The sequence below is a fragment of the Oncorhynchus gorbuscha genome, linkage group LG13 (genome assembly GCF_021184085.1).
Source record: "Oncorhynchus gorbuscha isolate QuinsamMale2020 ecotype Even-year linkage group LG13, OgorEven_v1.0, whole genome shotgun sequence".
Lineage (NCBI taxonomy): Eukaryota > Metazoa > Chordata > Actinopteri > Salmoniformes > Salmonidae > Oncorhynchus > Oncorhynchus gorbuscha.
Genome location: NC_060185.1, coordinates 90,865,856 through 90,893,052, shown reverse-complemented (window position 1 = coordinate 90,893,052; position 27,197 = coordinate 90,865,856). Strand labels below are relative to the sequence as shown.

Genomic DNA, 27,197 nt, shown 5'->3' with positions numbered 1-27,197 from the left:
CTCTCCACTCTGTCCCTCTCCAGCCTCCACTCTCCACTCTGTCCCTCTCCAGCCTCTCCTCTCCACTCTGTCCCTCTCCAGCCTCCACTCTCCACTCTGTCACTCTCCAGCCTCTCCTCTCCACTCTGTCCCTCTCCAGCCTCCACTCTCCACTCTGTCCCTCTCCAGCCTCCACTCTCCACTCTGTCCCTCTCCAACCTCTACTCTCCACTCTGTCCCTCTCCAGCCTCTACTCTCCACTCTGTCCCTCTCCAGCCTCTCCTCTCCACTCTGTCCCTCTCCAGCCTCTACTCTCCACTCTGTCCCTCTCCAGCCTCTACTCTCCACTCTGTCCCTCTCCAACCTCTACTCTCCACTCTGTCCCTCTCCAGCCTCTACTCTCCACTCTGTCCCTCTCCAGCCTCTACTCTCCACTCTGTCCCTCTCCAGCCTCTCCTCTCCACTCTGTCCCTCTCCAGCCTCTACTCTCCACTCTGTCCCGCTCCAGCCTCTACTCTCCACTCTGTCCCACTCCAGCCTCTCCTCTCCACTCTGTCCCTCTCCAGCCTCTACTCTCCACTCTGTCCCTCTCTAGCCTCTACTCTCCACTCTGTCCCTCTCCAGCCTCTACTCTCCACTCTGTCCCTCTCCAGCCTCTCCTCTCCACTCTGTCCCTCTCCAGCCTCTACTCTCCACTCTGTCCCGCTCCAGCCTCTACTCTCCACTCTGTCCCACTCCAGCCTCTACTCTCCACTCTGTCCCTCTCCAGCCTCTACTCTCCACTCTGTCCCTCTCCAGCCTCTACTCTCCACTCTGTCCCTCTCCAGCCTCTACTCTCCACTCTGTCCCTCTCCAGTCTCTACTCTCCACTCTGTCCCTCTCCAGCCTCTCCTCTCCACTCTGTCCCTCTCCAGCCTCTCCTCTCCACTCTGTCCCTCTCCAGCCTCTCTAGCCTCCCATTTCATTACCAAAATGCGGAGGTAGGTAGGAAAGGAGTAGAGGCGAGAGTAGAGGGGGGGAGGAGAGGGAGGGATGAAAGGAGGAGAGGGAAGGAGTAGAGGTGGGGAGGAGTGGGGGAGGGAGGGAGGACAGGAGGAAAGGAGGAGAGGGGGGGAGGAGAGGGGGGGTAAAGGGAGGGAGGAGAGGGGGAAAGGAGGAGAGGGAGGGAGTAGACGGATGGAGGAGAGGGAGGGAGGATAGAAGGAAAGGAGGAGAGGGAGGGAGGAGAGGGGGGTAGAAGGGGGGAGGGAGGAGAGGGAGGGAAGGAGGGAGTAAAGGGATGGAGGACAGGAGAAGAAAGGAGGAGAAGGAGGGAGGATAGGAAGGGAGTGAAGGGAGGGTGGACAGGAGAAAAGGAGGAGAGGGAGGGAGTAGAGGGAGGGAGGAGGGGAGGGAGGAAAGGAGGAGAGGGAGGGAGGGAGGAAAGGTGGAGAGGGAGGGAGGGAGGAAAGGTGGAGAGGGAGGGAGGGAGGGAAGGTGGAGAGGGAGGGAGGGAGGAAAGGAGGAGAGGGAGGGAGGGAGGGAGGAAAGGTGGAGAGGGAGGGAGGGGAGGAAAGGAGGAGAGGGTGGGAGGGAGGAAAGGTGGAGAGGGTGGGAGGGAGGAAAGGAGGAGAGGGAGGGAGGAAAGGAGGAAAGGAGGAGAGATGTATCCTGAACCGGAAAGAGAGACTTCAAATGCAAAGAAGTACAAAAGGTTAGACCGTAGCTGACTGCAATCCATTGTGTGTCAAAAAACATCAGTCCCCCAGCTCTTGTCAGTGTGTTTGGGTATGTTGCTGGGTAACAGAAGGGGAGCCTCCTACAGCAGAGATTACAGGCTTTTTGCATAAAGGGAGAGCCTGACAAAAGCAATGACAGGCTGGGTGTGAGATAGAGATAACCTCCAAGGAGAAGAAGGGCTCTCGGAGCGTCCTGCCGAAGTTCGGAGAGAGAGAGAGAGAGAGAGAGAGAGAGAGAGAGAGAGAGAGAGAGAGAGAGAGAGAGAGAGATCCCAATCGGTATTCTGGACGTAGAGTGGTGTACTTCAATGACAAAGTAAAGCCCCCTAGAGTCCCAACTTCCATTGCTGCATAACAAATACAGGTAGGTAGTTCTGCCTAACACTGTTGAATAATGACATATATACAGGTAGTTCTGCCTAACACTGGTGAATAATGACATATATACAGGTAGTTCTGCCTAACACTGTTGAATAATGACATATATACAGGTAGTTCTGCCTAACACTGTTTAATAATGACATATATACAGGTAGGTAGTCCTGCCTCACACTCTTGAATAATGAAAGAATGACAACAACAGAAATGTGCTGTTGGGTGTTTGAGTGTAGAGTTTTAAATATTATCTAAGTGTAGACTTTTAAACTAAGTGTTCACTGTGTGGGTAGAGTTTTAAATATAAACTAAGTGTTCACTGTGTGGGTAGAGTTTTAAATATAAACTAAGTGTTCACTGTGTGGGTAGAGTTTTAAATATAAACTAAGTGTTCACTGTGTGGGTAGAGTTTTAAATATAAACTAAGTGTTCACTGTGTGGGTAGAGTTTTAAATATAAACTAAGTGTTCACTGTGTGGGTAGAGTTTTAAATATAAACTAAGTGTTCACTGTGTGGGTAGAGTTTTAAATATAAACTAAGTGTTCACTGTGTGGGTAGAGTGATGAAAGCAACTTGCAATGCCAGGGGAAGAATTCAAAGCCTGCGCTGCAGTTCTAAGGCCAGTGGACAGAGGACCTGCATCCCAAATGGTACCCTGTTCCCTACTGTATAGTGTACTACTTTTCACCAGAGCCCTATGGGGAGTATATAGAGAATAGGGTGCCATTTAAGATGCACCCTTGGTACCATCTGTCTAACCTAACTTAGAATCGATACAGATTAAGTGGCTATTTAGAATGAAGAGTGACATTTATTTTGACTCTGCACTTTAATCAAAGGTCCTCTCCTAGATGTGTTTTAATGGCTACTTCAGTTTGGTTTTTAAACAACTACATGCAGCTTAAATATTGATGGCGAAGGAACTTTTTTACGGATGATCCACACCCTTGCAAGCCCACACACACACGCACACGCACACACACACACACACGCACACACACACACACGCACACGCACACACGCACACACACACACGCACACACACGCACGCACGCACGCACGCACGCACGCACGCACACACACACACACACACACACACACACACACACACACACACACACACACACACACACACGCACACACACGCACGCACGCACGCACGCACGCACGCACACACACACACACACACACACACACACACACACACACACACACACACACACACACACACACACACACACACACACACACACACACACACACACACACACACACACACACGCTTATGAGCCTTTGTTCTGTTCTTGTCATTGCATCATGCGGCAGTCCTCAGTAGAATAGAACAGTATGGGGCCAAACAGACTGTAGACAGAGAAAAGGCCCAATGTAAGGAGGAATTATCTCCTTAGAGTGTGTGTGTGTGTGTGTGTGCGCGCTCATCTTGACCAACCTGCATGTCTGAGTGCTCCAAAAAGCTTTTCCTCCCTCCATCCCTTCCTCCCTCCATTCCTTCCTCCCTCCGTTCCTTCCTCCCTCCGTCCCTTCCTCCCTCGTCCTTTCCTCCCTCCGTTCCTTCCTCCCTCTGTTCCTTCCTCCCTCCTCCCTTCCTCCCTCCGTTCCTTCCTCCCTCGTACCTTCCTCCCTCCGTTCCTTCCTCCCTCCTCCCTTCCTCCGTCCGTTCCTTCCTCCCTCCGTTCCTTCCTCCCTCGTCCCTTCCTCCCTCCCTCCGTTCTTTCCTTCCTCCCTCCGTTCCTTCCTCCCTCCGTTCCTTCCTCCCTCCGTTCCTTCCTCCCTCCGTCCCTTCCTCCCTCCGTTCGTTCCTTCCTCCCTCCGTTCCTTCCTCCCCCCTTCCCTTCCTGATGATGATGTAGCTATGTCTGTCTGTATAGAGATAATTTCACTATGCCTGTCTGTAGAGAGATAATGTAGCGCTGTCTGTCTGTAGAGGGATAATGTAGCTATGCCTGTCTGTATAGAGATGATGTAGCTATGGTCTGTATAGAGATGATGTAGCTATGCCTGTATGTATATAGATCATGTAGCTATGCCTGTATGTAGAGAGATCATGTAACTATGCCTGTCTTCAGAGATTTAATATAGCTATGTCTGTCTGTAGAGGGACAATGTAGCTATGTCTGTCTGTAGAGAGATAATATAGCTATGTCTGTCTGTAGAGGGACAATGTAGCTTTGCATTTCTGTAGAGAAATGATGTAGCTATGTCTCTGTATAGAGATAATGTAGCTTTGTATGTCTGTATAGAGATGATGTAGCTATGTCTGTATGTAGAGAGATCATGTAGCTATGCCTGTCTTCAGAGATTTAATGTAGCTATGTCTGTCTGTAGAGAGATAATATAGCTATGTCTGTCTGTAGAGGGACAATGTAGCGTTGTATGTCTGTATAGAGATGTTGATTATTATGTTTAATGTTTTTGACTATCATACAGATTGGACTCTTTCAAAGTAGGGGTTTCTCGCCCTCTCTTACTATCACTCCATCTTTCTCTCTCTCCTCTCTCTCACACTTCTCACACCCTTTCACCCCACTTTCTCTAATTCTTTCTCTCTTTCCTCTCTCTCTATACCTTCTCTCTCTTTTCCTTTCAGTCCACAACGCTCTTTCTCTCAAACATTCTCCCTCTCTCCCTTTCACCTCTCTCCACATTTCATCACCTTATCAGTGGAATCATCTCATCAGTGGAATCATCTTATCAGTGGAATCATCTCATCAGTGGAATCATCTTATCAGTGGAATCATCTTATCAGTGGAATCATCTTATCAGTGGAATCATCTCATCAGTGGAATCATCTCATCAGTGGAATCATCTCATCATTGGAATCATCTTATCAGTGGAATCATCTTATCATTGGAATCATCTTATCAGTGGAATCATCTTATCATTGGAATCATCTTATCAGTGGAATCATCTTATCATTGGAATCATCTCATCAGTGGAATCATCTTATCAGTGGAATCATGGGTGGCAGGTAGCCTAGTGGTTTGAACCAGTAACTGAAAGGTTGCTGGATCAAATCCCCGAGCTGACAAGGTAACAATCTGTCGTTCTGCCCTTGAACAAGGCAGTTAACCCACTGTTCCTAGGCCGTCATTGTAAATAAGAATTTGTTCTTAATTAACTGACTTACCTAGTTAAATAAAGGTTAAAATATATATATATATTTTTAAATCATCTTATCAGGGTGTTTGGTGGTTCTTCCTCAAAGCGTGCTGATTGGCTTTGATAAACAAGCTAGATAGCACAAACTCTGTCAGGGTTAATCCATGTCTGTGCTTTCTCTTATTTTATATGACGAGGCGGTCAGTTGGGAGACACACACTCACAAACACACACACAAACTCACAAACACACACACACTCACACTCACAAACACACACACAAACTCACAAACACACACACACACACACACTCACAAACACACACACACACTCACAAACACACACACACACTCCCAAACACACACACATACTCACAAACACACTCTCACAAACACACACACACAGTCAGAAAGAGCCACACACCATGATCCTTCTCTCTCTCTGCTCGCTGTCAGGCAGTTCAGGCCCAATCAGCCTTTGGGGAAATTGTTCTCAAAACCAACCACAAACATCCGTCCAACGATGTTTAACACAAGGCAAAATTATCAGAGCACAATAAATGATATTGTCAACACAAAACAACACGGATCCTGTGCCTCCACATTTGAAGGCATTGTATTTATTACGTTTCCCTCCATTCTCCATCGTCATACATATCACTAACTCTAAACCATACTATCGTTCCATTCTCCATCGTCATACATATCACTAACTCTAAACCATACTATCGTTCCATTCTCCATCGTCATACATATCACTAACTCTAAACCATACTATCGTTCCATTCTCCATCGTCATACATATCACTAACTCTAAACCATACTATCGTTCCATTCTCCATCATCATACATATCACTAACTCTAAACCATACTATCGTTCCATTCTCCATCGTCATACATATCACTAACTCTAAACCATACTATCGTTCCATTCTCCATCGTCATACATATCACTAACTCTAAACCATACTATCGTTCCATTCTCCATCGTCATACATATCACTAACTCTAAACCATACTATCGTTCCATTCTCCATCGTCATACATATCACTAACTCTAAACCATACTATCGTTCCATTCTCCATCGTCATACATATCACTGACTCTAAACCATACTATCGTTCCATTCTCCATCGTCATACATATCACTAACTCTAAACCATACTATCGTTCCATTCTCCATCGTCATACATTTCACTAACTCTAAACCATACTATCGTTCCATTCTCCATCGTCATACATATCACTGACTCTAAACCATACTATCGTTCCATTCTCCATCGTCATACATATCACTGACTCTAAACCATACTATCGTTCCATTCTCCATCGTCATACATATCACTAACTCTAAACCATACTATCGTTCCATTCTCCATCGTCATACATATCACTAACTCTAAACCATACTATCGTTCCATTCTCCATCGTCATACATATCACTAACTCTAAACCATATTATCGTTCCATTCTCCATCGTCATACATATCACTAACTCTAAACCATACTATCGTTCCATTCTCCATCGTCATACATATCACTAACTCTAAACCATACTATCGTTCCATTCTCCATCGTCATACATATCACTAACTCTAAACCATACTATCGTTCCATTCTCCATCGTCATACATATCACTAACTCTAAACCATACTATCGTTCCATTCTCCATCGTCATACATATCACTAACTCTAAACCATACTATCGTTCCATTCTCCATCGTCATACATATCACTAACTCTAAACCATACTATCGTTCCATTCTCCATCATCATACATTTCACTAACTCTAAACCATACTATCGTTCCATTCTCCATCGTCATACATATCACTAACTCTAAACCATACTATCGTTCCATTCTCCATCGTCATACATATCACTAACTCTAAACCATACTATCGTTCCATTCTCCATCGTCATACATATCACTAACTCTAAACCATACTATCGTTCCATTCTCCATCGTCATACATATCACTAACTCTAAACCATACTATCGTTCCATTCTCCATCATCATACATATCACTAACTCTAACTGTATCTCTCCAGGAACAGGGTTGGAGTTAAAACCTACAGAACGGTATCTCTCCAGGAACAGGGTTGGAGTTAAACCCTACAGGACGGTATCTCTCCAGGAACAGGGTTAGAGTTAAAACCTACAGAACGGTATCTCTCCTGGAATAGGGTTGGAGTTAAAACCTACAGGACGGTATCTCTCCAGGAACAGGGTTGGAGTTAAAACCTACAGAACGGTATCTCTCCAGGAACAGGGTTGGAGTTAAAACCTACAGGACGGTATCTCTTTAGGAACAGGGCTCTCTCTAAACCATATAGGTGTTCAAATAGAATGCCCATCAACTCACATCCCCAAACTTCAAGTCTTTTTCATCAACGCGGAGACAGAGAGAAACATTAATTCATAATGTTTACTTCTAATGTTGCATTATGTTGTTGTTCTGATCCGCACCCCTCTGGTCTGATCCTCACCACTCTGGTCTGATCCTCACCACTCTGGGCTGATCCTCACCCCTCTGGTCTGATCCTCACCCCTCTGGGCTGATCCTCACCCCTCCGGTCTGATCCTCACCACTCTGGGCTGATCCTCACCCCTCCGGTCTGATCCTCACCCCTCCGGGTCTGATCCTCACCACTCTGGTCTGATCCTCACCCCTCCGGTCTGATCCTCACCACTCTGGGCTGATCCTCACCCCTCCGGTCTGATCCTCACCAATCTGGGCTGATCCTCACCCCTCCGGTCTGATCCTCACCAATCTGGGCTGATCCTCACCCCTCCGGGTCTGAGCCTCACCCCTCTGGGCTGATCCTCACCCCTCCGGTCTGATCCTCACCAATCTGGGCTGATCCTCACCCCTCCGGTCTGATCCTCACCCCTCCGGGTCTGATCCTCACCCCTCTGGTCTGATCCTCACCCCTCCGGGTCTGATCCTCACCCCTCTGGTCTGATCCTCACCCCTCCGGGTCTGATCCTCACCCCTCTGGTCTGATCCTCACCCCTCTGGTCTGATCCTCACCCCTCTTATCCTCACCCCTCCGGGTCTGATCCTCACCCCTCTGGTCTGATCCTCACCCCTCTTATCCTCACCCCTCTGGTCTGATCCTCACCCCTCCGGGTCTGATCCTCACCCCTCTGGTCTGATCCGCACCCCTCTGGTCTGATCCTCACCCCTCTTATCCTCACCCCTCTGGTCTGATCCTCACCCCTCCGGGTCTGATCCTCACCCCTCTGGTCTGATCCGCACCCCTCTGGTCTGATCCTCACCCCTCTGGGCTGATCCTCACCCCTCTGGTCTGATCCTCACCCCTCTTATCCTCACCCCTCTTATCCTCACCCCTCTGGTCTGATCCTCACCCCTCTGGTCTGATCCTCACCCCTCTGGTCTGATCCTCACCCCTCTGGTCTGATCCTCACCCCTCTGGTCTGATCCTCACCCCTCTGGTCTGATCCTCACCCCTCTGGTCTGATCCGCACCCCTCTGGTCTGATCCTCACCCCTCTGGTCTGATCCTCACCCCTCTGGTCTGATCCGCACCCCTCTGGTCTGATCCTCACCCCTCTTATCCTCACCCCTCCAGTCTGATCCTCACCCCTCTGGTCTGATCCTCACCCCTCCGGTCTGATCCTCACCCCTCTGGTCTGATCCTCACCCCTCTGGTCTGATCCTCATCCCTCTGGGCTGATCCTCACCCCTCCGGTCTGATCCGCACCCCTCTGGTCTGATCCTCACCACTCTCGGCTGATCCTCACCCCTCTGGTCTGATCCTCACCCCTCTTATCCTCACCCCTCCGGTCTGATCCTCACCCCTCTGGTCTGATCCTCACCCCTCTGGTCTGATCCGCACCCCTCTGGTCTGATCCTCACCCCTCCGGTCTGATCCGCACCCCTCTGGTCTGATCCTCACCACTCTGGGCTGATCCTCACCCCTCTGGTCTGATCCGCACCCCTCTGGTCTGATCCGCACCCCTCTGGTCTGATCCTCACCCCTCTGGTCTGATCCTCACCCCTCTGGTCTGATCCTCACCCCTCTGGTCTGATCCTCACCCCTCTGGTCTGATCCTCACCCCTCTTATCCTCACCCCTCTGGTCTGATCCTCACCCCTCTGGTCTGATCCTCACCCCTCCGGTCTGATCCCCACCCCTCTTATCCTCACCCCTCTGGTCTGATCCTCACCCCTCTGGTCTGATGTGACATGATGGATGACTCATAACAGGTTGTATTGGAACACAATGAGCCAGCTACTGTAGGGCCCTCCGTTACAGTTTTTGTCAGTCGCTTTGGTACATTTTTCACATCATCCCTAACATGTGCAAAATAATAAGTACATTTCTCAGAACAATTTGTACAAACTGCAATATACAATAGATATGCTTCTAAAGCTAGTCAGTTACTAAAAATCCTTAGTACATCTCTCAAAAGTAAATATTCCTGCCAATGATCATGTCAGTGTCATCAGAAAGATAAGTCATTGAGTCATTGAGTCATTGAGTCATTGAGTCATTGAGTCATTGAGTCATTGAGTCATTGTTCACGAACAAGGTCGTCAAAATGTTTAGGCATGTTGTCAATGTAACTGTGTACTTTGACAGTATTACCTGATGTAAACTTTTAGGCTACAGTTTGGATGACGGTTACTTTATTGAAAATGCACAAGGCTGCACTTCTATGGCATATATCAATTTCAACAGTACTATTTACATATTACTGTATGTGGGTTATTGATTGAAAGAGACTGGACACAAAGAGACTGGACACAAAACCAAAAGGGGCACAAAGAGAAAAAAAACTAAATTAGAAAGAAACACAGGAAACCACCCCTACGGCACAACTTTGCCCGCAGCACTGTTGTGCTGTCTCTACACATCCAGACGTTCCTGTCTGCCGGCCCACATATTCTCATCCACATCACACCGGATATTTACCCTTCCAATGCAACGTGGAAAGAATCTTTTGGAATGCCTTATCCATCCTCTGCAGGCGTCTACTGTGATGTCCTCACATGCTGCATCCATTGCAGCCAGCAGGGTCATCTGTGTGTGTGGCTGACGATCGTACACCTTCCACCTCCATGCTGACAAGAACTCCTCAATCTGCTTAAGGAATGGTGAATAAGGTGGGAGGAATTCTATGAGCATCCTCGGGTGGGTCACAAACCATTGCCTTTTGATGTTTGATCGATGGAAACTCACATTATCACAAATGACCACATACTTTGGCAAATCCTCTCTAAACAGACCCCTCTCATCATCAGGGATGAGAGCCCTGTAGAGAGTCTCTAAAAAGTTGAGTAGATGCTGGGTGTTGTATGGCCCTATAAGGGGGATATGGGTTAGGACACCATGCTCCGAAATAGCAGCACACATGGTGATATTTCCTTTCCGTTGGCCTGGCAAATCCACAGTAGCTCTGTGACCGATGATATTCTGACCCCGCCTTCAGACAGGGGCAGTATATTAATAAGGGACATTGATGGGTCTATCTGTTGTTTAGAATGGACAAGTCTCACTCTGCTCACAAAGCCACAGGGCTCAATGTGTGTGTGTGTGTGAGTGTGTGCGTGCGTGCGTGTGTGTGTGTGTGTGTGTGTGTGTGTGTGTGTGTGTGTGTGTGTGTGTGTGTGTGTTGCTGTTATTGTATTTCCCACAGCATCTATCTGTTACTTCAAAGCAGAGTTGGTGTGCTGTTTACTCTGCTTGAGAACACTGGGAGTGTCACCCCCTTGACATGATTCATGATTCATTTAACTTCAAGACTTGTTAAGAAATATGGCGGTTATACCTAAGTGCTGCCTTCAGTTAATAATCCAATACACCTTAAGCTCTTCAAATCTTTGAGCTGGCAAAATTAAGTCCTTGACTGTTTCAGTATTTGAACCTAAAGTGACCCTTCGGGGGAAGCCCAGACAATTGGAGCTTTGACACCACTGTAACAATGCCTCTGATTGGTGTTGCCATATCAACAGCTTGTTCATACTCTTACCCTATAGGCTATTGACAATAGGCCCATTGGTCCAATTGACTGTTGCCAACTGGCCCACTTCCTGTACTCCTCCAGCTCCTAAATTGTTCGTTGCTACCTGGAATCCTTGGGACATCCCTACCCTATTGAAATTTCATTTTAAATGGGTATGGGTTAAGTTAAAAGTTAGGTAAAGGTTATTGTTGTGTTTATGGTTAAGGTAAAGACAGGGGTTATGTTTAGGCTAAGGGATTAGGGGGCAGGGACATCCCATGGATCCCAGATAGCATTCAGATAGCATTTTAAATTGAACCTGTATTGTAGGTGTGAGAGAATCCACTCTACAGTACACACTACCACTTGGGAACAGTTCTCTCTCTTCATTGGCCCAGACCAGGATTCAGAAGTCTGGAGTTTGAAACTGTGTTGCCAAAATGAACCCAGTGCCATTGAATAATTAAATTGTTGCTTATTATAGATGGCAAGAAGTCCTCTCTTCACTCCTACAGATTGTATAGCAGGCATACTAAGCCTAACCCCAGGCACCGTACTGGGTAACCGGGGAACTCTCATCTGTGTCCTCTTCTGATGTGCTCTCTCTCTCTCTCTCTCTCTCTCTCTCTCTCTCTCTCTCTCTCTCTCTCTCTCTCTCTCTCTCTCTCTCTCTCTCTCTCTCTCTCTCTCTCTCTCTCTCTCTCTCTCTCTCTCTCTCTCTCTCTCTCTCTCTCTCTGTGTTCACTTAATGGTGTATAAATTCGTATTTGGGTCATTACTATGTTATCAACGCTTGACATGCTAGACTTCTGTAGGCCGTATGCCACCAAGTATGTGTAATGTTACTGTCTAATAATAACTGTGCATCTTTTGTTCCTCATGAGTATGCACAGGCCTAAAAGATTTCATGAACTTACCAGCAGACATACCGCTAAATCTTCCAAGATATCTATAAACACTTCAAGATGGCTTGAGGTGTCCTGCATCAGATCTTTGAGGTACCCAAACAGAACAACATCCGTACGATGGACGTTGATGTCTAAACTAGTATTTCTCTTCTCCCTTTCCCTCCCTCTCTCCGTCTCAACAGCGATCCAAAATAGCAGTCTATGAGAAAATGTGGTCATACATGAAATCGGCCGAACCGTCAGTGTTTGTCAAGACCACGCCAGACGGGGTGGCCCGGGTACGAAAGTCCAAGGGCAAGTTTGCTTTCCTCCTGGAGTCCACCATGAACGAGTACATAGAGCAGAGGAAACCCTGTGACACCATGAAAGTGGGCGGAAACCTCGACTCTAAAGGATATGGTGTGGCCACGCCCAAAGGCTCAGCATTAAGGTGGGTGGGATAATATAACGATATTCTCCTTGTTGTTATAGAATTCCACCTACCCTGATGTCTTGTGTTTGGCCCTTCTTCTTCTTCTTCTTCTTCTTCTTCTCTTCTACCTTATTGTTTTTGGAAAGGACCCAAAGAGGTAACGGTATCATATCTTTTATTGTTCTTGGATACCGAGGTTGATTTAAAATGGTGATTTATGGGATGTTTATATTTGTATGTGTGTTTTATTGCTGTTGTTTCCTAAACCAAAGCGGAATCCATTCCAGGGTGTTAGAGTTTAACAATTCATTTCAACGTCTCTCTTCCTCTGTTTCTTCTCTCTTTCGACCTTTCCTTCTGTCCTGTGTGCTGTCCTTCTCAACGGTTGTGTTATCACTGTGAATGTTTTTACCAGGTCAGCAGCGTTTCCATGTCGCCTGTCTCTTGTTATGAATGTTTTTACCAGGTCAGCAGCGTTTCCATGTCGCCTGTCTCTTGTTATGAATGTTATTTGCACGGTGTTTGCTGCTGTTGTTTTTCCTCTCAGCGATGATGACTAGTGTCCCCGTCCCGCACACTTCAGTTTCTAAACTACCTAACCCCTCATAACTCCTGTCCAATATTTACCACTATGTCTGGTCTCCATCTAAGCCTTACTGATCTATCGAGCTCATGTTCGTCAAACAATTTGTCATTTTCATACCTAGATCATTTTCATAATAGATATAATAGTTCAAAATAATATTACCAATAACAACAATCACTATTGGTGGTAGTCTAACTACCATTATCAAAGATCATAATTATCGTTATAACTACTACTACAACTACACGATACTACTACTATACTATAGTACTACTATACTACCATTAACTATGCATTAGATTTCTCACGGACCTGTGCATTTTCTTACAAGTTATGTTTTATCGTTTCAAGAAATGCTGTTAACCTGGCAGTGTTAAAACTGAATGAGCAAGGCCTGTTGGACAAATTGAAAAACAAATGGTGGTACGACAAGGGAGAGTGCGGCAGCGGAGGAGGTGACTCCAAGGTCAGCCTCGATGTCACCAGATCGGGTACCATGGTGCAGAGTAATCGGCAAGGCTGTTAATAATACTCGATAGGAATCATTGATTATTGATTAGATTTATATTGTAGCGCTTTGATTTTCTAACGCGCTTTGTTAGCTACGGTACAACCCAACCCAAAACAAATGTTGAGTCCCAACCAGGCTCAAAGGTAGCCTTTCTGTCGTTTACCAGACTCTGACCAGTCTATGGAACAAAAGATCAAACTAAGAACCTTTACTTGGCTAACACACAGAGAGGAAGATGAGGTAGCATGAAGTGTAGTAAAGGAGATGCACTGGTAAGGCTAAGAGGTAGCATGAAGTATAGTAAAGGAGATGGACTGTTAAGGCTAAGAGGTAGCGTGAAGTATAGTAAAGGAGATGGACTGTTAAGGCTAAGAGGTAGCGTGAAGTATAGTAAAGGAGATGGACTGTTAAGGCTAAGAGGTAGCATGAAGTATAGTAAAGGAGATGGACTGGTAAGGCTAAGAGGTAGCGTGAAGTATAGTAAAGGAGATGGACTGGTAAGGCTAAGAGGTAGCATGAAGTGTAGTAAAGGAGATGGACTGTTAAGGCTAAGAGGTAGCGTGAAGTGTAGTAAAGGAGATGGACTGGTAAGGCTAAGAGGTAGCGTGAAGTGTAGTAAAGGAGATGGACTGGTAAGGCTAAGAGGTAGCATGAAGTATAGTAAAGGAGATGGACTGTTAAGGCTAAGAGGTAGCGTGAAGTATAGTAAAGGAGATGGACTGGTAAGGCTAAGAGGTAGCATGAAGTATAGTAAAGGAGATGGACTGTTAAGGCTAAGAGGTAGCGTGAAGTGTAGTAAAGGAGATGGACTGGTAAGGCTAAGAGGTAGCGTGAAGTGTAGTAAAGGAGATGGACTGGTAAGGCTAAGAGGTAGCATGAAGTGTAGTAAAGGAGATGGACTGTTAAGGCTAAGAGGTAGCATGAAGTATAGTAAAGGAGATGGACTGTTAAGGCTAAGAGGTAGCATGAAGTATAGTAAAGGAGATGGACTGTTAAGGCTAAGAGGTAGCGTGAAGTATAGTAAAGGAGATGGACTGGTAAGGCTAAGAGGTAGCATGAAGTGTAGTAAAGGAGATGGACTGTTAAGGCTAAGAGGTAGCATGAAGTGTAGTAAAGGAGATGGACTGTTAAGGCTAAGAGGTAGCATGAAGTATAGTAAAGGAGATGGACAGGTAAGGCTAAGAGGTAGCATGAAGTATAGTAAAGGAGATGGACTGTTAAGGCTAAGAGGTAGCGTGAAGTGTAGTAAAGGAGATGGACTGGTAAGGCTAAGAGGTAGCGTGAAGTGTAGTAAAGGAGATGGACTGGTAAGGCTAAGAGGTAGCGTGAAGTGTAGTAAAGGAGATGGACTGGTAAGGCTAAGAGGTAGCATGAAGTGTAGTAAAGGAGATCGACTGGTAAGGCTAAGAGGTAGCGTGAAGTGTAGTAAAGGAGATGGACTGGTAAGGCTAAGAGGTAGCGTGAAGTGTAGTAAAGGAGATGGACTGTTAAGGCTAAGAGGTAGCATGAAGTATAGTAAAGGAGATGGACTGGTAAGGCTAAGCTGAGTTGTTTTGATAAAGACAGTTGTGTGAGGAAGGATACAGATCTGTGGACCAGTGTTTGGTTGTGTGTTTGACAAGGAGGAAGTCTAGTTATTTTCACTCAGTGATGGGAGGGATGCGAGGAGGACAGCGTTGTCCTGCAGTTGGAAAAGGAGGAGATGGATTTAACTCTGCCTTTAACATCTGCAGTGCAGCAGATGATATCTGTCAAATATTATATGCCGCGTAGAGAAAGTAGAGCCAGTGTGAGGTCTATTTAGATATAACAGTATCTCTGTCATATTGGATGGATCTCTGACTAAAATATACCTGTTGTAAGTCATATATTATATAATAAGTATGCATTTTATAAGATACCTTTCATAAATAGTTTATCACAAACTATTTATGAAAACATGGCGTCTAGATGCCAGAGACTGCCGCCTTCCTCTTGTGAAGGTCATGTCTGTATTTCATTCCATTATTCTTGTCTGTCAGACACAACATGGCTTCCCAGCTGCTCATGTCATACAGCTGCTTCTCTGGACATCCCATGCGACTGGCCTAGAGAAGCCATGCTGGGCTCTAGCGCCCGTTGGCTGAAACCCCCCAAAATGGCTTCTCAGCTGAGGCAGCTCAGATAGGCGAGGCGAACAGCGGAGTCTTGAGGGGACTAAGCATTATGGGCAAACGTGAGAATTCTAATCTGAAAGAGAAGGTCTGATCTCTTAGGGCTGTGGGTCATGTGGTACCATTACATTCAATTCAATTGAGATTTTATACACAGTGAAACTGCCCCTATAATTGGTTGCTTTTTCATAATGATTTTAGCAAAACATCTATACAATTGTAGGTGGTGTCAAAAGTTTTCAAACAATTTACCACTTGATTGCAACATGAACAACCAAGAGCCAGAATTGAGCCCAATGACCATAATCCGGTTTCTTTCTCTTCCGCTTGCTACTCTCGTCACAAGACATGGCTGTATCCATCCTGGGAATAGGTGATGCAATACGAGTTTCATTTAGCCTTGTCATCTTGGTATCAACATACTTACACTATGTTCCATGAAGCTTGCATCATGCTATTTTAAAGAGGGCATTGACATTTGCTACAGTTTAGATCAATTAAATGACTAATGACTCAGCCGTGACTCAAGCAATGAATTAGGTCAGCTAAGTGGCTTGATTACAGACGATCTGTGGCAGATACTGTGGTTTACAGAAGGTGTCATGACTTTATAAGGTCATTTGACATGAATTCTCAGGAACTGCAATGCTACACCAATATGACATGTTGAAAATAGCATCGTGGCTAATGTCTCTATAATATCTAGCAATGTCCAACCAAAACACCTGATCTTTCTCTCTCTGCTTCTCTGGTTTATCTCCATAATGGACACAAATACGTGTCCTATACGGTTGCAAAATTTCACGAACTAAAAAAATTCCCAGTAAATATACAATTCTAGGATTTCCCAGAAATCCCTGTTTGAGGATTCCTTCTGGCAGGGTTCCATTCCTTGCGTATTCTCCCCCTTATTCAGGGAATACTCCCATAGGGGTTTCTGGAAAACCTAGGAATTATGGGAAATTCACAGGAATTTTGCAGCTCTATTTTTCAACCTTGCATTTGTGCTAATAATCTGTGCTGTATAGTCGGTATGCCGAGTGATGTTGAGGCTCACAGCTGCGACGGCGGCAGTAGAAGAGCAGTATCGTTGCTTCTCTGACATGTCTCTCTGCCTTTCATCTGGACCTGCTCAGGTATGTATGGTTTTCCATCCTTTCAGGGTCATGGATAAACGTTTTGATCCAAGTGTGAGCTGACCATATACATTCATACATGAATTAGCATTTGGATCTCCACTGCTCTTAACCGTTCACCGTGCACACCTCAAGGTCCGCTGTTTATCTCTGGTGAGCAACGGCATCGTCGGTGAAAGACGGACAGTGAGTGAACTTTGGTGATCATCTGTTGTGTTCAAAGTTGTTTTTTTTCTCAGTATCTCTCAATAAGTCTGACGTCTCGGCTCTACGGGAAACTGTGGGAAAAGCCAGCTTACCTGGACTCATCCTTCCTGAGCATCCTGCCCCCCCCCCACACACACACACCCTTTCTCTGATCACCTATAATCCTGAGGCACACACCACATCACTGATCACCTAGGTTGGGTTTCAGGCTCCAGCATCACGTAGCACGTTAACAGATTACTGCATTATTGATCAATGTTTTCCGGGTCACCCTATTACCATTGGCCATGAGGGAGATACTGTTTTACACGGTGATGTAATCTTCTCGTCTCCTGCTGATGATAATGTAGGGAGATAATATTCTACACAGAGTTGTAATCTTCTTCTCTCCTGCTGATGATAATGTAGGGAGATAATATTCTACACAGAGTTGTAATCTTCTTCTCTCCTGCTGATGATGTTATGCAGGTGAATGAGGACCCAAAAGCGACTTGGCGAAAACAGAGTCTTTAATCCAGTAAAGTAAAATACAATCAAAAAACACAACTTCCACTCGTAATGACGAGAACCGACTGGAGACTCGATCTTGAACAGCAGGTAGCCTCGGGAAGGCACTTGAACCTAGCAGACTCAGACACCTGCTCACCACGCAGCATCTGAGGGAAACACGACACGACTGGGCGATACACAAACACAGCACGGTGACCAATACATACAAGGATCCGACAGGACAGGAACGGAACACAAAGGAAGAAATAGGGACTCTAATCAGGGGAAAGGATCGGGAACAGGTGTGGGAAGACTAAATGATTGATTAGGGGAATAGGAACAGCTGGGAGCAGGAACGGAACGATAGAGAGAAGAGAGAGCGAGAGAGTGAGAGAGGGAGGGGGAGAGAGAGGGATAGAAAGAGGGAACGAACCTAATAAGACCAGCAGGGGGAAACGAACAGAAGGGAAAGCATAATGACAAGACAATATATGACAAAACATGACAGTACCCCCCCACTCACCGAGCGCCTCCTGGCGCTCTCGAGGAGGAACACTGGCGGCAACGGAGGAAATCATAGATCAAACGGTCCAGCACGTCCCGAGAAAGAACCCAACTCCTCTCCTCAGGACCGTAACGAAAAAAACGATAAAAAGGGGAACTAGGGTACTACTCTAAAAAAAAATGAGACACGGGTAGAGAACTGAAAACTTTAGAGCAAACAGGACCAAACAGGCCAGGAGAGTAACAACTAGGGACAGACTGAGACACAGCAAGGGCAGGAACAAGAACAGGAGAGATGCGATGGCAGGGAACAGACTGAGACCCAGCAAGACCAGGAGCAGAAGCAGAAAAATACGCACAAGGGTGGACCCCATTGTCAGTATCGGAGCGCTGGGACAGAATGGCTCCCACGCCCACCCCCGACGCGTCAACCTCAACAATAAACTGTTTAGTGACGTCAGGTGCAACAAGGATAGGAGCGGAAGCAAAACGCTTCTTAAAGAGATCAGAACAACAATCATACGACCGGTGAGGAGGAAGGGAGTTGGTTCTGGACCGACTGAAGACCGTGCGCAGACCATGATATTCCTCCGGCACTCCTGTCAAATCACCAGGTTCCTCCTGAGAAGAGGGGACAGAACAAACAGGAGAAATAGCAGACATTAAACACTTCACATGACAAGAAACGCTCCAGGAAAGGACAGAACCACTAGACCAATCAAAAGAAGGATTAGCCAGGGATGACCCAAAACAACAGGTGTAAAAGGTGAACAAAAAATAAAAAAAGAAATGGTCTCACTATGGTTACCAGATACAATGAGGGTTAAGGGTAGTGTTTCATATAATATACTGGGGAGAGGACTACCATCCAAGGCAAACATGACCGTGGGCTCCCCTAACTGTCTGAGAGGAATGTCATGTTCCCGCGCCCAGGCTTCGTCCATAAAACAGCCCTCTGCCCCAGAGTCTATTAATGCACTGCAGGATGCTGCCGATCCGGTCCAGCGTAGATGGACCGGTAAAGTAGTACATGTACTTGACGGAGAGGACCGTCTAGTAGCGCTTATCAGTCGCCCTCCGCTTACTGATGAGCTCTGGCCTTTAACTGGACATGACATGACAAAATGACCAGCGGAACCGCAATAGAGACAGAGGCGGTTGGTGATTCTCCGTTCCCTCTCCTTAGCCGAGATGCGAATACCCCCCAGCTGCATGGGCTCAACACCTGAGTCAGTGGGGAAAGACGGTAGTGTCGGAGAGAGGGGAGACACAGTTAACGCGAGCTCTCTTCTATGAGCTTGGTGACGAAGATCTACCCGTCGTTCAATGCGAATAGCGAGTTCAATCAAAGAATCCACGCTGGATGGAACCTCCCGAGAGAGAATCTCATCCTTAACCTTAGCGTGGAGTCCCTCCAGAAAACGAGCGAGCAACGCCTGCTCGTTCCAGTTACTGGAGGCAGCAAGAGTGCGAAACTCTATTGAGTAATCCGTTATGGATCGATTACCTTGACATAGGGAAGACAGGGACCAGGAAGCTTCTTTCCCAAAAACTGAGCGATCAAAACCCTTATCATCTCCTCTTTAAAGTTCAGATAATTGTTAGTACACTCAGCGCTTGCCTCCCAGATAGCTGTGCCCCACTGCCGAGCCCGACCAGTAAGGAGTGATATGACGTAGGCAATCCGAGCTCTCTCTCTTGAGTATGTGTTGGGTTGGAGAGAGAACACGATATCACACTGGGTGAGAAAGGAGCGGCACTCAGTGGGCTGCCCAGAATAACAAGGTGGGTTATTAACCCTAGGTTCCGGAGGCTCGGAAGAACCGGAAGTAGCTGGTGACACGAGACGAAGACTCTGATACTGTCTTGAGAGGTCGGAGACCTGAGCGGCCAGGGTCTCAACGGCATGCCGAGCAGCAGACAATTCCTGCTCGTGTCTGCCGAGCATCGCTCCCTGGAACTCGAGAGTAGAGTAGAGAGAATCCATAGTCGCTGGGTCCATTCTTGGTCGGATCCTTCTGTTATGCAGGTGAATGAGGACCCAAAAGCGACTTGGCGAAAACAGAGTCTTTAATCCAGTAAAGTAAAATACAATCAAAAAACACAACTTCCACTCGTAATGACGAGAACCGACTGGAGACTCGATCTTGAACAGCAGGTAGCCTCGGGAAGGCACTTGAACCTAGCAGACTCAGACACCTGCTCACCACGCAGCATCTGAGGGAAACACGACACGACTGGGCGATACACAAACACAGCACGGTGACCAATACATACAAGGATCCGACAGGACAGGAACGGAACACAAAGGAAGAAATAGGGACTCTAATCAGGGGAAAGGATCGGGAACAGGTGTGGGAAGACTAAATGATTGATTAGGGGAATAGGAACAGCTGGGAGCAGGAACGGAACGATAGAGAGAAGAGAGAGCGAGAGAGTGAGAGAGGGAGGGGGAGAGAGAGGGATAGAAAGAGGGAACGAACCTAATAAGACCAGCAGGGGGAAACGAACAGAAGGGAAAGCATAATGACAAGACAATATATGACAAAACATGACAGATGATAATCTAAAAATAAAAAAAATCTAAATCACATTTTATTTGTCACATACACATGGTTAGCAGATGTTAATGCGAGTGTAGCGAAATGCTTGTGCTTCTAGTTCTGACAATGCAGTAATAACCAACAAGTAATCTAACTAACAATTCCAAAACTACTGTCTTATACACACAAATGTAGGGGGATAAAGAATATGTAGATAAAGATATATGAATGAGTGATGGTACAGAGCGGCATAGGCAAGATACAGTAGATGGTATCGAGTACAGTATATACATATGAGATGAGTATGTAAACAAAGTGGCATAGTTAAAGTGGCTAGTGATACATCTATTACATAAAGATGCAGTAGATGATATAGAGTACAGTATATACGTATACATATGAGATTAATAATGTAGGGTATGTAAACATTATATTAGGTAGCATTGTTTAAAGTGGCTAGTGATATATTTTACATAATTTCCCATCAATTCCCATTATTAAAGTGGCTGGAGTTGAGTCAGTATGTTGGCAGCAGCCACTCAATGTTAGTGGTGGCTGTTTAACAGTCTGATGGCCTTGAGATAGAAGCTGTTTTTCAGTCTCTCGGTCCCAGCTTTGATGCACCTGTACTGACCTCGCCTTCTGGATAATAGCGGGGTGAACAGGCAGTGGCTCGGGTGGTTGTGTCCTTGATGATCTTTATGGCCTTCCTGTGACATCGGGTGGTGTAGGTGTCCTGGGCGGAGCAGTTGCCGTACCAGGCGGTGATACAGCCCGCCAGGATGCTCTCGATTGTGCATCTGTAGAAGTTTGTGAGTGCTTTTGGTGACAAGCCGAATTTCTTCAGCCTCCTGAGGTTGAAGAGGCGCTGCTGCGCCTTCTTCACGATGCTGTCTGTGTGGGTGGACCAATTCAGTTTGTCTGTGATGTGTATGCCGAGGAACTTAAAACGTACTACCCTCTCCACTACTGTTCCATCGATGTGGATAGTTCTAGTTTCTGTGTTCACTCTGCTGTTTCCTGAAGTCCACAATCATCTCCTTAGTTTTGTTGACGTTGAGTGTGAGGTTATTTTCCTGACACCACACTCCGAGGGCCCTCACCTCCTCCCTGCAGGCCGTCTCGTCGTTGTTGGTAATCAAGTCTACCACTGTTGTGTCGTCCGCAAACGTGATGATTGAGTTGGAGGCGTGCGTGGCCACGCAGTCGTGGGTGAACAGGGAGTACAGGAGAGGGCTCAGAACGCACCCTTGTGGGGCCCCAGTGTTGAGGATCAGCGGGGTGGAGATGTTGTTGCCTACACTCACAACCTGGGGGCGGCCCGTCAGGAAGTCCAGTACCCAGTTGCATAGGGCGGGGTCGGGACCCAGCTTGGAGGGTACTATGGTGTTAAATGCCGAGCTGTAGTCGATGAACAGCATTCTCACATAGGTATTCCTCTTTTGGTTGCAGGCCGTGTCAGTGGCACTGTATTGTCCTCAAAGCTGGCAAAAAAGTTATTTAGTCTGCCTGGGAGCAAGACATCCTGGTCCGTGACGGGGCTGGTTTTCTTTTTGTAGTCCGTGATTGACTGTAGACCTTGCCACATGCCTCTTGTGTCTGAGCCGTTGAATTGAGATTCTACTTTGTCTCTATACTGACGCTTAGCTTGTTTAATAGCCTTGCGGAGGGAATAGCTACACTGTTTGTATTCGGTCATGTTTCCGGTCACCGTGCCCTGATTAAAAGCAGTGGTTCGCACTTTCAGTTTCACGCGAATGCTGCCATCAATCCACGGTTTCTGGTTTGGGAATGTTTTAATCGTTGCTATGGGCACGACATCTTCAACGCACGTTCTAATGAACTCGCATATTGAATCAGCGTATTTGTCAATGTTGTTGTCTGATGCAATACGAAACATATCCCAGTCCACGTGATCGAAGCAGTCTTGGAGTGTGGAATCAGATTGGTCGGACCAGGGTTGGACAGACCTCAGCGTGGGAGCTTCTTGTTTTAGTTTCTGTCTGTAGGCAGGGATCAACAAAATGGAGTCGTGGTCAGCTTTTCCGAAAGGAGGACGGGGCAGGGCCTTATATGTGTTGCGGAAGTTAGAATAGCAATGATCCAAGGTTTTGCCATCCCTGGTTGCGCAATCGATATGCTGATACAATTTAGGGAGTCTTGTTTTCAGATTAGCCTTGTTAAAATCCCCAGCTACAATGAATGCAGCCTCAGGATGTATGGATTCCAGTTTGCAAAGAGTCAAATAAAGTTTGTTCAGAGCCATCGATGTGTCTGCTTGGGGGGGAATATATACAGCTGTTTCTATGGGGGCTGTAGAGTAGAGCACTACCAGTAGTCTGTTTCTATAGGGGCTGAAGAGGAGGGCACCACCAGTCTGTTTCTATATGGGATGTAGAGTAGAGCACCAAGAGTCTGTTTCTATGGGGGCTGTAGAGTAGAGCACCACCAGTCTGTTTCTATAGGGGCTGAAGAGGAGGGCACCACCAGTCTGTTTCTATATGGGATGTAGAGTAGAGCACCAAGAGTCTGTTTCTATGGGGGCTGTAGAGTAGAGCACCACCAGTCTGTTTCTATAGGGGCTGTAGAGTAGAGCACCACCAGTCTGTTTCTATATGGGCTGTAGAGTAGAGCACCACCAGTCTGTTTCTATAGGGGCTGAAGAGGAGGGCACCACCAGTCTGTTTCTATATGGGATGTAGAGTAGAGCACCAAGAGTCTGTTTCTATGGGGGCTGTAGAGTAGAGCACCACCAGTCTGTTTCTATAGGGGCTGAAGAGGAGGGCACCACCAGTCTGTTTCTATATGGGATGTAGAGTAGAGCACCAAGAGTCTGTTTCTATGGGGGCTGTAGAGTAGAGCACCACCAGTCTGTTTCTATAGGGGCTGTAGAGTAGAGCACCACCAGTCTGTTTCTATATGTGCTGTAGAGTAGAGCACCACCAGTCTGTTTCTATAGGGGCTGAAGAGGAGGGCACCACCAGTCTGTTTCTATATGGGATGTAGAGTAGAGCACCAAGAGTCTGTTTCTATGGGGGCTGTAGAGTAGAGCACCACCAGTCTGTTTCTATAGGGGCTGTAGAGTAGAGCACCAAGAGTCTGTTTCTATGGGGGCTGTAGAGTAGAGCACCACCAGTCTGTTTCTATAGGGGCTGTAGAGTAGAGCACAGCCAGTCTGTTTCTATAGGGTCTATGCAGAACATCACCAGTCTGTTTCTATAGGGTCTATACAAAACATCACCATTCTGTTTCTATACAGAACATCACCAGTCTGTTTCTATAGGTTCTATACAGAACATCACCAGTCTGTTTCTATAGGGTCTATACAGAACATCACCAGTCTGTTTCTACGGGGTCTATACAAAACAATACCATTCTGTTTCTATAGGGTCTATACAGAACATCACCAGTCTGTTTCTATAGGGTCTATACAGAACATCACCATTCTGTTTCTATAGGGTCTATGCAGAACACCACTAGTCTGTTTCTATAAGGTCTATACAGAATATCACCAGTCTGTTTCTATAGGGTCTATACAGAACATCACCAGTATGTTTATATAGGGTCTATACAGAACATCACCAGTCTCAGAACATCACCAGTCTGTTTCTATAGGGTCTATACAGAACATCACCAGTCTGTTTCTATAGGGTCTATACAAAACATCACCATTCTGTTTCTATAGGGTCTATACAGAACATCACCAGTCTGTTTCTATAGGGTCTATACAGAACATCACCAGTCTGTTTATATAGGGAATATACAGAACATCACCAGTCTGTTTATATAGGGTCTATACAGAACATCACCAGTCTGTTTATATAGGGAATATACAGAACATCACCAGTCTGTTTCTATAGGGTCTATACAGAACATCACCAGTCTGTTTATATAGGGAATATACAGAACATCACCAGTCTGTTTCTATATGGTCTATACAGAACATCACCAGTCTGTTTCTATAGCGACTATATAGAGCATGAACTGTCTTCCTTATTATGCATCATTATTTATTTGTTCATGCCACATATAGCATCATAGCATCATAGCATCATAGCATCATAGCATCATAGCATCATAGCATCATAGCATCATAAAATCATAGCATCATAGCATCATAGCATCATAGCATCATAGCATCATAGCATCATAGCATCATAGCATCATAAAATCATAGCATCATAGCATCATAGCATCATAGCATCATAAAACCATAGCATCATAGCATCATAGCATCATAGCTTAATTTAATATATATATATATATATATATATATATGTATTGGATTATATCTTGCACAGTTAAAGGCACTATGTCAGTTGTAAGGCAGTGAGAATATCCTAAATAAATGTTGTCAATTACTTATGAGTTTCTTCTTATGAAACCATATTACAGAGAGAAACCACATGCATTATTCCCCTGATGTGCCAAAGCTGAGCTTAAACACCAGTAATAAAACTGTAGCTTGGTTCTGTTGACAGTAATCCCCCTTCTAAGAGGATATAGTAAAGCCTATATCCAACACGGTTTCCCCACCAATAAACAGCACCGCTTCTTATGAAAATGTTCATGAGAAACACCTTTTGCTTTATTCACTATTTTAATGCTGATTTTCATGTCAAAATACATGACATTATTAGTGTCCTGAGATTCAAAGTTGATGTTGTCTTTGCAACCAAATCTCAGAGCCATTTTGTGATGTTGCAGTAGTAGGTGTCCAAGCCTCTGTTTCTACCGGCGGGGAAGATATCGGGTAAACAGTTGTATGTAGTCCTTTACTGCTACTGTTAGTCAAGAGAAGGTTCTAGTTGGATCAAACTTGTTAAGTACTGGTCAGACATCTACTCTGCTGTGCTCACAAACAAATACCTTCCTCAGCTTTAGATAATCTCAGACCAGCGGAGTGTACAGTCAGTACCTGCTCGTCCTGTTACCAGCGTCTGCCGATTACTCGAAGCGATAGGAGCAGGCCCTGGCCCTAGACTAGGGCTGGTCAATGACGACAAGGTAATAGACTAGAATGCCTGTTCTCTGTGATGTGACAATGGCCAGGAGTCCTGCTCGATCGCTTTGTGATGACATTAATGTAAGCTATGAAGTTATGAATAACATAAAATAACATAATATGATGTTATTTATGTTATTTCCCACGTGAAGAACTCCTGTAAACCTTGCCGTATTGAAACTCAGTGAACAAGGCATCTTAGACAAGCTGAAAAACAAATGGTGGTACGATAAGGGTGAATGTGGAACCAAGGACTCTGGAAGTAAGGTCAGTCTCCGCAGGTCTTCTGTGCTGATTCCCAGTGTTCATATGAACAAATACTAAACTATACTAAAACATCTAGATTAGCTATACTGTCTATCCCTTTACCTCCTAGTATGTTATGTCCTAGTATGTTATTTATTCATACAAACAACATTCTGCCACATACATGTAACAAAAATGGAGAAGTGGCTCAAATCCCCAATTCTAATCACATCCCAAAAATATTTTGTCATTTATTTGGGGGGGGGCTAATGTTAATGTTAAAGTAATTTTTATAGAAATAGGTAATGATTTTTTCCCCCACACAAACTGTAATGATAAATGACATTAGGATATGCTTGGGGAAATTGTAAATTGTGTCAAATAATCAAACACCATCATTGAATAGTTGTTGACTAGCTGTTGACATTAAGTGCTATTTTTGCTCATTTTCACACTTTACATTCATGATATTCTTACCATTATGCTGCTGTTTCTATTTACTAAAACTTTTAATTAAAATTTGATTTATCTGTGTTGTTACTAGATTGCATGGAAATGTATCTATTGGGTTCTTTAGCTTCCTGTTTTGGGGTGAACAAACAAAGTGTTCTTGTTGTGAGCGACTGCTTCCAATTAACTTCAGTAAGATGTTACAGCCCCGTGGGGTGTTTTTGTCTGATCAAGGAGTTGCAATGAAGAGATCTTGTTGTTTCCACCCCACATGAAGTCTAAGAATGTAATAAACCTCTCATTTAACCCTCTGAGACCATAGCCAGGCTACTGAACTAACAGATCTATTTTCCACTGATATAGACTCTCAGTCAAACCTCAAAGGGTTAAACTGCAAATGGTAAAACTCTCATGAACAAATTTTCAATCAACATGTTTGGGGAATAAGCAGCAGCAGAATGGTTTGAATCCGTTCTTAAAATGGCTTTGGGGACTGTTTTGATGTCAGAGAGATTTGACTACACAGTATCACAGTGTACCAAGACATTTTATTTTTTCAGGACTAAGGCTTGAAATGTTGACCTGTGAGTTACTGACCGCAGCTTCCTGATATGGAAGAAGACCTGTAGAATAGGGGAAGCTCTACATTCACCTAGATCAAACTAAAGCGGTGACTCCTCTCTCCTTCATCGGAGAGTGGTCTGACTATGGTGTTCAGATGTTCCTCACAACCTCTTGGACCACTATAGGAAAACCAGTCCAGACCTCTTCTAGAGTCAACCTCAGCCATCCTTTACTTTTGTCAACCTTCTGTTGCTATTAGTCTCTGGAGTCTGTAGTATGAGCTGCCATTGGTAGCATCAGAAACATGTCAATCTCA

At 45.5% G+C, this 27,197-nt stretch overlaps 1 protein-coding gene across 4 annotated transcripts in view; it reads left to right on the top strand.

Annotated features, from left to right (window-relative positions):
- The window catches only part of LOC123993692 (glutamate receptor 3-like), a 313,553-nt gene that overhangs the window by 283,192 nt on the left and 3,164 nt on the right, over positions 1–27,197 (top strand). Inside the window, exons 13-15 of one of the 4 annotated variants that reach the window (XR_006831497.1) lie at positions 12,258–12,505; positions 13,425–13,539; positions 25,774–25,888. Coding sequence is in view for 3 of the 4 variants with exons in the window: in XM_046296097.1 (XP_046152053.1) it covers positions 12,258–12,505; positions 13,425–13,539; positions 25,774–25,809 (399 nt within the window). In the remaining variant the exon portion in view is untranslated. Of the gene's footprint in view, positions 1–12,257; positions 12,506–13,424; positions 13,540–25,773; positions 25,939–27,197 lie in introns of those variants that run through there. The other 3 variants (XM_046296097.1, XM_046296096.1, XM_046296095.1) reach the window with 3 other exon arrangements.